At 37.5% G+C, this 12,224-nt stretch overlaps 1 protein-coding gene across 1 annotated transcript in view; it reads left to right on the forward strand.

The window, feature by feature from the left end:
* The window catches only part of AVL9 (AVL9 cell migration associated), a 46,445-nt gene that overhangs the window by 22,077 nt on the left and 12,144 nt on the right, over nucleotides 1-12,224 (forward strand). Inside the window, exons 3-10 of the mRNA XM_036402748.2 lie at nucleotides 565-650; nucleotides 2,771-2,842; nucleotides 3,658-3,747; nucleotides 4,114-4,180; nucleotides 4,836-4,876; nucleotides 5,990-6,028; nucleotides 9,557-9,626; nucleotides 10,223-10,770. Coding sequence (XP_036258641.1) covers nucleotides 565-650; nucleotides 2,771-2,842; nucleotides 3,658-3,747; nucleotides 4,114-4,180; nucleotides 4,836-4,876; nucleotides 5,990-6,028; nucleotides 9,557-9,626; nucleotides 10,223-10,770 — 1,013 coding nt within the window. The remainder of the gene's footprint in view (nucleotides 1-564; nucleotides 651-2,770; nucleotides 2,843-3,657; nucleotides 3,748-4,113; nucleotides 4,181-4,835; nucleotides 4,877-5,989; nucleotides 6,029-9,556; nucleotides 9,627-10,222; nucleotides 10,771-12,224) is intronic.

The raw sequence follows: 12,224 nt of genomic DNA on the forward strand, positions 1-12,224 counted from the left end.
TTTTCATGTTGCACTTGCACAAAAACAGTAATTATTTGTAAAAACAGTAATTTTTTAGGTTTCACAAATTCTTTTTGGTAGTGTAGTGCTGGTGGTGGTGCAGATATCTACCTTGGCAGAGGTAGGAGCTGCTCTAACCTTTCAACTGAGATTGATTCAAGATTTTTTCCCCTATATTGACTCTGTTTGCCTTCTTAATGGCATCACACTCTGAGCTGTACACACTGACTCACAGTGCCTTGCCTCTGCTTCTTTGTGCTGAACTGGGAATGCCTGTAGCTTTCAGTGGCCCTTCTCTGCTGTCAGTAGCTGCTTCTGAAGAGCAGTGTTGGCTTGGTCTAGCTAAACATTCAGGTGTCCTGCAAACCACAAATTATCTTGCAATGTGAAAACTAATTTGGGTCCAGACATAACTTTATAAGTAACTTGTTTGTTTTTATTTTTATTTTTTTTAGAAATAAATGTTTGCCATTGCTTTCTGCAGTAAACCTTCAAGGGATGCTGAAAATAAATATACCAAACTCTTGTTAGTGAATGACAATACAGTCTTGTCTTTTTTTCTAGATACTGTGTTTTTCCACCTGCCTCCGAGGTGCGGGGATCGAACCACGGTGTATGGCGTCTCTTGCTATCGGCAGATTGAAGCAAAGGTAACCTTCCAAGTTGGGAATTAATTATATTAATGAATAATAGGCTCAGTGCATTAACAGACCTAAAATTCAGTGGCTTGCATTACACTACCAGGCAAAAACTGCATGATTGTGTTACATTAAAAGTCTGTGAAAGTGCTCACAGTATGTAGCTCCAAAACTTGAGAATTATTCTGTCCCATACATCAGCAGGTGATCTTCTGAAATGTTCGAGGCAATTGAAAAATACATTTTGTTTCTTGAGAGCCAATCTAGCCATCAGCACCAAGCAACAAAACTCAACTGACAGTCTGTCAAGTGGCAAAGTTAAGTTTTCAGGCAGTAGGTCTTCTGGGTGAAAAAAGTTGAAATTTCTCCCCATTTGAGTACTTCCTGGGATCTGGCCATGCAAGTGTAGGGATGTTTCTCTTCACCTGCTCCCATTGCCAAATGTACACTTGTAGGGTAGACTGGAATCTTCCCATTCAGGGTAGCTGCTTAGTGATACCAATCTTTAGCAGTAAAACTGAAAAATTGAGGAGAGCCACAGTGTGCACGTGATCACACTGAGGAAATTAAGTATTCGATCTACTCAAATCATTCCATATTTTCAAAATAGTCATGGTCATATGATCTCTGCACTTAGAATTGAGAAGCTATTACAAATTTCTTTTAAAATTACTTATTCTTTTTCAGTGAATTCCCAATAATCTGGAATGTCACGTGGGTTTGATTCACCCTCTGAATATATGACTTGTTTATGTACTCTATTTCTGTGTTAATTACATCTTGATTATATTTCAAGTTCCTTTTCTTGCTCTAGGAGAAATTTTACTCATGCAGTTTTTAATTCCATTTCTTTTGAACTAAATTCCTTGTTGGTTTTCGTTCACTCATTTTTTGCACCAACCTTCACTGTATTCTGTGATTTAGAGTCAGTTTATGCTTTTTAGCAACCAATTAAGAAGATAAATAGATGTTCAAAATGAACTCTTTGGAACAACTAGAATAAAACACAATGTGTTTCATATGACAGCTCTAGCACTCTCTCCATCTGTCCTTTTTGATGTGTGGGCTGCAGTCCATACATTTTCTGTCTTGTACAGTTAAGTGAATCATTTGTGTGTGTTCTGCCCTCACCATTTCTTGGTTTGCTGTTAAGTGCTGGGACGATTTGTTCTGGCTGAGAATGTAACTTATTTTGTGGATAAGGTTTTATTTTATGAGTGGCTCAAAAAAGATGCTTGAATATGAAACAAGAAATTTCTAAGAGACTTTGTAATCTGGTCTGTTTTCACAGATGATGTTAAAGAGCAAGTGATGTGTTGTGGTTTCTCTCCCATACATTCCCCTGAGTTAAAATGCCATTTCCTTTTCCTATTGCCTTTTTCTCACACTAGTGTCTTTTAAATGGTGCTTTGCCCATCATCACAGCTGTGTTTGGATCTTTGCTGGACATGATGAGATGAGAATACAGCTCTGACATGTCAGTGTTATGACCCTTTTTACTAGGTAGAATCATAGAATTGCCATACAATGGTTTGGGGTGGAAGGAGCCTTAAAGATCATCTGGTTCCAACTCCCTGCCATGGGCAGGGATGCTACCTGCTGGACCAAGTTTCTCAAAGCCCCATCCAGCTTAGCCTTGAAAGCTGCCAGGGATGGGGCATCCACAGACTCATTGCATTGCTTTCCTAGCCATCATCCAAGTGGTTGAATTCCCCCATTAGGATGAGAGCTTTTCAGCACAGTGCTTCCCATTCTTGAAGCAAGGCCTTGTCAACAGGCTCCCCCTGATCAGGCACCTTGTGGTAGACTCCAACCAGGTGTCCTTTATAGGTGCTGTCCTTGATTTCTATCCACAAACTCTTGACCTGTTTGTGACTGTTTTTCAGAGGGAGCTCTTCACAATCTCACCATTCCTTAGCATAGGGGATGACACCCATGCCCCTCCTTCCCAGCCTATCTCTTGTGAAAACATAAGGGCATACTGTTGCATGGTTTGGATATTCCACCACTGAAGATAGCTAGTTTTAGGATTTTGTTTAAATAGGGAAGTAGTATGTGACAACTAGACTTGGGAAATAATTCTTTTTGAAATTATGTTTGGGTAAAAACACTGTAATACTTCTATTTCTTAGGCTTTAAAAGTACGGCAAGCAGACATCACCCGAGAAACTGTACAGAAAAGTGTCTGTGTTCTCAGCCAGCTGGTAAGAATGTTTATTTAACTCCCAAAACACTTTCAGGTAATTTTAACAGTTGTTCTTCCATATTCTTATTTGGAACATTTGGCTTCAAATATCTGTCTTAGCCATTTCAGAGTAACAAAATACTGGAGTAAAATTGAATTGGAAGGCTGTGGCATTTGAGTGAGCTGCCTTGATTTGTGGTATCTGCTTGTAACTGGAAAAGTGTCTGCCTGTTGTCATGGATGAGGATACTCTGATCCTTCTTAAATGCCACTAACTCAGTTTAATGTGGTAGAAATGAGGAGTTTGGCTAGTATAATCATGGAGTGGGTAGGGTTGGAAAGGGCCTCAAAGATCATCTAGCATAGTAGCTGAAGAGAGTGGCTACCACCTTCAACTGTGAAGGAGGTTTTCTGATATCCACACATACAGCATATTCTTGTTTTGAACAGATATCTTTTATTTCTACCTATTCATCAAAAGCTGCTGGTCACTAGGCAGGGAACAGAAATTATTTTTCTGCTTAAAGCTGAAGAAAGAACTATTACTGGAATTGTTACTATTATGAACGGTGTTAAAGCAGGAAACTACTTTTCCAGAAAGATGTTCAGTGAGGGTATGGTACATGCAAATGGGAAGAAAATGAAATTATCATCATTTAAAATGAGCACAGGAGAAAGATGCTGGGAGTTAGCTACTGAGGACTGCTCATCCATGAACTCTGTGTTCATAGTAAAGTGTCAGTATTGCAACATAAGCATGGAAGAAGATTAAAGTTCAAAATGAGTGACTAAATAGTTTCATTCACTTGCTTTTGTGTTTGTTTTTCTTCCAAGCCTTTGTATGGGTTACTTCAGGCAAAGCTGCAACTCATCACACATGCATATTTTGAAGAAAAAGACTTCTCACAAATTTCAATTCTAAAGGTAACTTTCCAGTAAAATCCACACAGAACAGCTTTCAGTGTATGGCCACAAACTTCTGTGTTTTAATTTAATGCTCAAATATTCCTTTTGCATAAGTCATTCAGTTATTCAGCTCCTGTAATACTTTAACATGAACTTAATGTACTACCCTAATCTGACAGAGTCAACTTTCTGATTGTTATGAGATACAAGTGTGGTTGTCAGCCTGTATCTCTGTTGATTCCATTAGTAAAACTTTGCTTTCTTTCTGGAGTAAGCCATTGAAATCCTTAAATAAGTGAATTCTATTTATTCTGGATTTTGTGTGACCATATGCCATTAACACCTTCTGGGTTTTTTTTTTTTCCTTTGTTCTAACTTTTACAGGAACTTTATGATCATATGAATAGTTCCTTGGGCAATACTTCCTTAGAGGGGTCACAAGTTTATCTTGGTAAGTGACTTGTTTTGTACAAAGCAGCAGAGATGATGTTACACTAAACAACACATGCCTCTCCTGAGCTAGTTTGTTGATGTGCATTAACAGGTTAAGCACCAGAGGTCTGCATTTCTTTATTAATGGATTTAAATAAATATAAAATGTAGTGTTGCTTTCATAATAGGAGTCAGTTGCAGGTTGAAAGCCATATTACTCCTTGACCTAACAGTCTGACTAGCAGCTGTTTATCTGCTTTTGGTAAGCAATACCTTCTTCAGTTTTAGATTCAGCACCCCACACCATCCACTTGTTCAAGCTTGCATGTTACTACCTGTTATTTAGGATATCTCACCACCCAGTTCTGACTCTTCCCTGTGCTTTCTGAATGCACAGTGTAGTATTTACCTCAGTGGCACCCTAATGCTGTGTGGCATTAACTCAGAGCACAACTACTCATGTTATTCTTGTCTCTATTGTCAATGAATTCTTGCTCCCCGCCCCCGTTCTCCCCCCGCCCCCCCAAAAAGGCATTTTTTATGAATTCTGCTATTGAAATAACCAGGTTCACACAATGGGTGTCTCCCACATGCTGAAAAATGGTGACAAGAAGTAAATTAGGATCCCTATCAGCTGTTTAATTGTAACAATTGCTCTCTTTTTGGTGTGTCAGGTCTGTCTCCTCGGGATCTTGTTCTCCATTTTAGACACAAGGTAGGTATTCTGTACTAGATTTTTATAGGACTGCACTATTTAGAAATAGAAATATAATAGAAAAATAAACATATCTAGACATACCTGAGGTACGAGTAAGAAGACTGTTTCCTAAATACTGCTATTTACAGCCTCCTGATTTTTCCCTCCAATTCCACCTGCATAACTTCAGTGAAAGCACATTCCAGACTAAGGAGTTTTGGTAGTCTGAGAGATTCCTGGAAATTTCTAAGTTTGTGGGACATTTTTTAGTCCTGTCCCAAAGTGCAAACACTATCTCATTTGTGATCTTGTTTCTATTTCCTGTTTCTCATTTGATGAATGTGATAAAAAGACTATTGCTAAAGTCTGTGCAGACACAACTTGGAGCATTTTTCCTGTGTTTTGTAAATTTTGTAGCTTCTGCCATCACAGAGCCTGAGGGGACTTAGACCTGTCCTTCTTTTTCCTAATTTTTGTTGAAATTGAGTATATGTGCTATAGCTAAAGTACAAATAGCATTTAGAATCTTTTATTAACTGAGATGCATCAAGGAAACAACTTTGAAGATCTGAATTTCATGGTGTATTTGCACCTGTTCAGTAGATTTTTGGGGTAGAACTCATTTTTGTTTAACTTCAGTTGTCTGCCAATCATACCCCAGAAGCATCTCTGTTTTTCCTTAATGTAGAGAGTCTGGACAGCCACTTGTAATCCAGATGCCTAAAATTAGGTGAGGTGAATATTCTTCTTGGTATTTTGCTGGATTTTTTTTCAGTAATTCTGTGGAGGAACTCTTTTATGTTTATGTAGTTTACTGTTTTTTAAAATGCTGGAATTGTGCAACATATTCTTTCTGCTAAGCTACGTATTATTCAAATTATACAGTTTTTTTTTGTGGAGGTTTTGGTTGTTTTTTGGGTTTTTTTCCATCTCGTGCTATTTTTAAATGTGTGCTCAGGTGGAGGAAGGGTACTGGAACACTGGTTTTCACTGGTCAAATGCATTTGGTCATTTGATTGTTATGCAGTGATTAACACAAAACCTTGAAGAAGAGGTTATGCTTGCACATTATTTTTGAGAAATGGCACTGGTTGGCTCACCATTTTTTTTTCTTTTTGTGTTTTTTTTCAGGTCTTGATCCTTTTTAAATTGATTCTTCTAGAGAAAAAGGTAACATTTTGTAAGCTGAGGCAGGTAGTTTAAATAGAAACATAGCTGTTAAGTATTTTTCATCTGTAAAATAGAAGCATCTGAAGTCATATCAACAACTTTGCATCAATATATAAATTAGGTTATTAGGCTTAAAGAAACTGCTGTGTGTTGACCTATACATTTGCCTCCACTTCTATTCTGTTCACACTTTGTTTCTTTAATTGCTATCACAGCCAAAGTAAAATGTGATGAAATGTGACCAGAGAAACATAACCTACTGTAAAATATAGGATGGGATACAAATGAGATGCAGATAGACACTTGTGTGGAGGAACTGATAGGAAATGTAGGTACCTAAAAAGGCATAGCTTTATAGAGATTCAGTAAGAAGAACTTCTGGTTCAGGCTTTAAATAGACAGACCAAAAGAAACAAGTGCTAGAAGTATCCTTCAGACCTGAATTCCATGGACACCTGCAGGAGACAATGAAGAGAGCTGTATCTGTTAGGTCAGGCTGAACTCAGATTATAAATTGGTAATAACTGCTGGATTCTAGGATCAGTGCTTGCTTTGGGCTATCTTACTGCCTCAGAAGCAGTGCTGTTTTAGTAATTTAAGTGTAATATGCAAAATGTGAAAGCAGATGTGAAATCAGGACTTTTTTTTCCTTCTGTGTTCATATTAATGCCCTAGAGCAAGAACTTAGAGTGGAATGACTGTATCAGCTGCCAGGCATATTTATGCAGGGATTTTGTTTTGTTTTGCTTTAAAAATGTTATTTAAAGCTTTGTTTCAGTTTCCCAAATGCTACTTTTTCTTCAGTGAACCTGCTGTATTAAAACCCAATTTCTTCAGAGTGATGGGAGGGCATGTTAGGATTTCCTGTTAGCTGTAGCTGGAAAGTCAGTAGGATTTAATCTATAAGTTATCAAAACAGTTGTGGTGGTGTTTATTTAAGTCTATATCCTAGACCTAGATATCTTTCACGAGGCAGTAAATATGCTATTCTGTTTTAAAATAGATGTAGCAGCTTCTCCAAAGTTTTTGCACTTGTCACTTAATTCTGTAAGTCAGATATACCTTGACAGCTCTCAGTATTTGTTGATGAGAATAAATGCAGTTTCTGCATTAAGGAGGCATATGCTGAAGATGACTATATTAAAGGCTATGCAAAAGTACACTTGAGAAAATACAATTATGGCACAGTAGGGGTCACCAGATCAGTTCAGCATTTGGACGTGTACAGAGAAAATACCTCACTGGGCTACAGTTCTTTTGTGAAACTGCTCAAACCACAAGATACAAATGTACAGGAAGAGAGGAGAGAGAGGGTTTCCCAAGTGTGTTCACATTACTCAGACATACAAAATTGTTTTGAAAGTAACTGAATGCTTATGGAACAAACCTTCAGGTTGCTTTGTGTCTGGTTTTCCCTAAGCTCTGACAGGAAGACAACACTTGCAATTTCAAAAGAAAGTTTTGGTTTTCAGGCACTGCCTGTTTTCTGGCAAATGTTATGGTTTCAGAATAACTGTGGGAATCTGTATGTTCAAAGATTTTAGATATAATATGCAAGAAGCCATTCGTAATGCCAATTTTCCTTGATCTGGAAAATGCCACAGACTAATTTCCTTTAATCTGTAGTAATTTGGTTGATGTTTTTCCACAGGCTAAAAGAATTTTTTTCACCTCTCAGTGGTTATTAGGCTGGAAGACTACTTCCAGATGGTGATCATTTCAATTTCTCCTGCCAGGACCACCCAGTTTGCTGATGTAAATGCAGTAGGCCATATAGTGGGGCTGGGAGAGGTAGTGAATCCTTATAGACAGAAAGATGGCAGAGGGACCTGATGAAACAAATACAGAAAAGTATTTGCTCTAAGTAAGTGGTATACCCAAACAAAAACCTAGACTGGAATAGATTTCTTTAAAACAAGGTACTTCTTTATAGACTTAATTATTTCTGTAGGCTTAAAAATAAGCTTGGCTAAGAATGCATGATGTCTGAGAATCTAAACCTGTGGGAGTATCATAAGCTTTCTATTGCAGTTCATTGCTATTATATCATGCATTTTTCATGCATACATTATAAAGCAACATCTTCAAAGTTACACATTTTTATTCCCACTGGAGTCAACCAAAACTCTTTCCACAGGTGAGCTGCTTGTTCATCTCATTGTGCTTTTTCAGTGGTTGTTGCAATTTGAATTTACTTACCTTGTAGAATGTTTTTGTCGTATGTTTAGGATAATATACAGAGTCTGTTTTCAGCTGTGGTACCATTAAATATCATCTGGCCTGTGTTAAGGCTGTGTAGGTCTTTGTCCCATCAGTTCACTAGCTTGGAGATTGGCAAACACTAGTGGGACATGAGCTATTATTCATCAGTCTCTTCTAAAGTGTCTATCTTATGAAGACTAAGTCTACAAACTTGCACTTTTATTTACATCGTCTGCTTATTAAACTGGACTGCAAAGTCGTAAAGCTAGATTATTCTGTATTCCTTTGCACTCTTGATTCCTTGTAATGCTCATCTATGGTTTTTTACTGATATTGTGCTTTGTGCTGCTTAAGGATGTAAAAATGGCATTTTAGACAAGTTTACTTCTGTGGGGATTTTTTGGGGTTGGATTGGTTTGGTTTGGTTTTGTTATTTGGTTTTATTGGGGTTTTTTTGTTTGTTTTGTTTGTTTGTTTGTTTGTTTTCCTTTCCCCCCCTCTTTTTCCCTGAAGGCTTATTTTGAAGAAATTCTAGTAATAATATTTAGTCTGGCATCTATTTCTTCTTTCATTGCTAGCCTTTGACACCCCCTTTTGAATTCCTAACTAATTTACTAATTCCAGTCTCTCTGATTTAATTAAGGAGATTCTGTTTTCCCATGTTATGCCTTAAGTGCTTTACCAAAGTTAGTACCACTCATGTATTCTGTTTCTAAAAAATCTTTTTTGTTACATATGAATATTACTGTAATAAATGCATGCAGCATTTATCCTGTTTTTAGTTTATCTACATATCCTTAATATAATTCCTTAAAAGAAATGTTTTTGCATAGGTTTGTGTCAGTGTTCTGGAATGGAGATTATTTGGCCTCTTTGATTTATAACAGACAATTTAATTTGCTACAAATGAACAAGAATTTATGCAGCATGCCAGGAACAACTTTTTTCTGTCAGTTCTTCAGTAACTGGATCAGTTTGGAAAAAGTCTTAAAAACCAGTAGAAAAACCTGAATAACTGAGAAGTGTGTTACAAACACATGTATACATACATACATACATATATATATATATATATATAAAACCTATCTTACAAATATTATATAAGGATTCTGTAGGTATATATAAATGTTTACTTTGAACTCTTGTAGGAAGTTTTGTTAGTGAGCAGACTTTCTAATATAACATAAAAAGCAGTGCCTTGAATAGTTTGTATGTGTCATTTGTCATGCATAAGTATAATGTTGTTTTTCTCATTCTCCCCTCCCTAATTCTCCTTTCCTCTCTTGCATTCCCTCTTCCTCCCATTGTCCTCCCTCCTGCCACCAGGTGCTGTTTTATATTTCTCCTGTAAATAGATTGGTGGGAGCTCTGATGACTGTCTTGTCACTCTTTCCTGGTAAGAAAAGAAGTTTGAACTTCTTTTTCTATGTTTTCTGGTGATAACTGAGACAGGTTGTGCTGTCACTTGGAAATCAACTCATGTGATAATAAAGTTAGGTTGATATGTTGCCTGAAAAATGGGTGACTTGTGTGCATGTCTATGTACTATGCACACACCTCCTAACACTTACTACTTGCATTTTATGGGTTATTTCTTGTGCTTCATTGGAGCCACTGGATTTTCTGTATTTCCTGTGGGAAACATAGATGGGGCTCCTGAATAAGTAACACATTCCTGTTTAGTTGCTTAAAGCCCCAAAATATAAACTTTTCCTTCCACATATGCTCATAAAAACAAACAAACAAGCAATCATAACCCCTAACCTTGCTAATCCTTAGCTTCTAACCAGTCTTCTTAAAGCAAAATGTTAAGGCAGATTCTTTAGGAGAGAAAGTGTAGGGTTTGGGTTATTTAAAACACCCCTCCCTCCCCAAAGTAGTGTTTTAAATTACATTATTTCCTCTATGTACCCAAAAGCAATTTTTTTCCTCCAGAAAAGTCACTAAAATTTTGATTGAGATGCTGATATTTGTGTTTGCTGTTCTTCCCAGGTATGATTGAACATGGTCTTAGTGACTGCTCACACTACAGACCAAGAAAGAGCATATCAGAGGATGCTGGCTTGCAGGAAAATCCACCACGGTTAGATGACTATGTTTCTGTGTCTGCTGCTGATGCTTCGAATGCAAACTTAGGAATGGGGAAGGGAGATGGGAAGATGGCAGGAGATAATTCACTGGAAGGTCAAAAAGCAGATGTGCCTTTCTCCCAGGCCGAGAAGGCTTGCAATGGAGCTCAGTCCTCCAACGGAGCTGTGCAGCGCTTGAAAGTTCCTTCCCGTGCTTCTCCAGCCTCCTCAGAAAGTGACTGGGAGACCCTGGATCCCAGCATTTTGGAGGAGGCTCATTTGAAGGAAGAAGAACGTGAGAACCCAGCGTCAGAACAGGCGGGAAATCTTCAGAGCAAAGGCGCGAGCTCCGAAGGCCTTCCCATCACTGTGCAGCCCCAGGCAAACACAGGGCACACGGTGCTTGTTCAAGGACTGGTGTCTGGCTTGGAAGAGGACCAGTATGGGATGCCACTGGCTATTTTTACAAAGGTAAGCATGTTCTTTGTGGTACCTGGGAACTCAGAAAGACTTTTTTTTTTCCAGAAGTGGCTAATAATTTTGCTTACTGAGCTCCAGGTGGACAGTAGGGTTCTCCAAAAGATGTTAGTATGGTCTCTCCTAGTCAGGTTGAAAGGCTTGAGAGGGCCTTGCAAGCATATTTGCATTCCACTTTCATGCCTTTACTTTAATACCATTTGCAATTTTTTTTCAATTTTACATGGTGGTAACCTGCATCTCCACTGTGGTTAATAAATTGTATGTAGCAGAAACTACAGTTTTCTTTTACTCTGAGGAATTGGTGATCTAGCCTATATAGGGCAAGATCAGAGTACTTCAGAAGCCTTTAGATATCTTAATCTAAACAAAGATTCTGAAAGCTCTACCTTTGCTGACACCTAAGTCTGTTTTCCTCTTTTCATTTGTATCTGTATATGTATTTTTAAATGCATATGTGTATATATGCACAGAATGTGTATATAAATACATATATACACACATAAAAATATATGAGATGAAATTTCACCCTCCTGTCTGTGATAACTCTTTCTGTTTGTCTCTTTCTCTGTACATGGTGCTGAGCTGCTGAATTTTAAGCTTGCACTGATATCTAACTGAACTCCAGGTGTTTCAGAATCTCTAAGGATTCTGATAGGCATAGTCAGATAACAAGCAATAGGTCTGGTAAGTAGGGCTGGTTAGTAGGGCTAGTTTCCCATAAAAACCAGGTAAAATGTGTCCCTTTTAAAGATACTGCTATTGATACAAGAAGTTATTTAGTACATTTCATTGTTTTGTTTTTAATGTAATAAACTTTTAAATGAACATTTGTCCATAGTAGAAGATAGAAGATTCAGATTTATTTCCTCAAGTTGCTGATGTTCAAAGTGTTTTTTCTTCCTTTGCAGGGGTTTATTTGCATTTCCTTACAGAATATTATATTTTATGATTGATTGTGTTTAAGTTTCTCCCTGTAGCTTTCATTGGAAATAGTAGACTGTGTGGGCCCAAGTGAGCAGCTCAAATGTCATTGCCCTCAATGTATTGCCTCATGTCACCATTAGAAATGTTGTTTCAGCAAAGATCTGCATTTGATGTTTGTCCTTATGATCTGTCTAATGTGAACTATAACCTGTAAATTGTATTTAGTCTAGTTCTTTGAAAATACTAAATGGAAAGCAAGAATAAAATAATTGATAAGGCGACCTCCAAGTGCAAACTTTTGTTTGCTGCTGTGCTCATCAAATGGAAAAGAATTTTAAGGAAGCTGACAGTTTCTACATGTTTGCCTTCTGTTCCACAAAGGCACTTTTCACTTGAGTTCAGCCAGTGTAATTAAAGCAGAAAGGGCTTTGCATGTCTGAGTTAGCAGAAAAATCTGATTCAAAGTTACAGTTTTAACCACTTACTGGAAAGTTTACATCTCATTTAGAGCTCTTAACACA

The sequence above is a fragment of the Molothrus ater genome, chromosome 1 (assembly GCF_012460135.2).
Source record: "Molothrus ater isolate BHLD 08-10-18 breed brown headed cowbird chromosome 1, BPBGC_Mater_1.1, whole genome shotgun sequence".
Lineage (NCBI taxonomy): Eukaryota > Metazoa > Chordata > Aves > Passeriformes > Icteridae > Molothrus > Molothrus ater.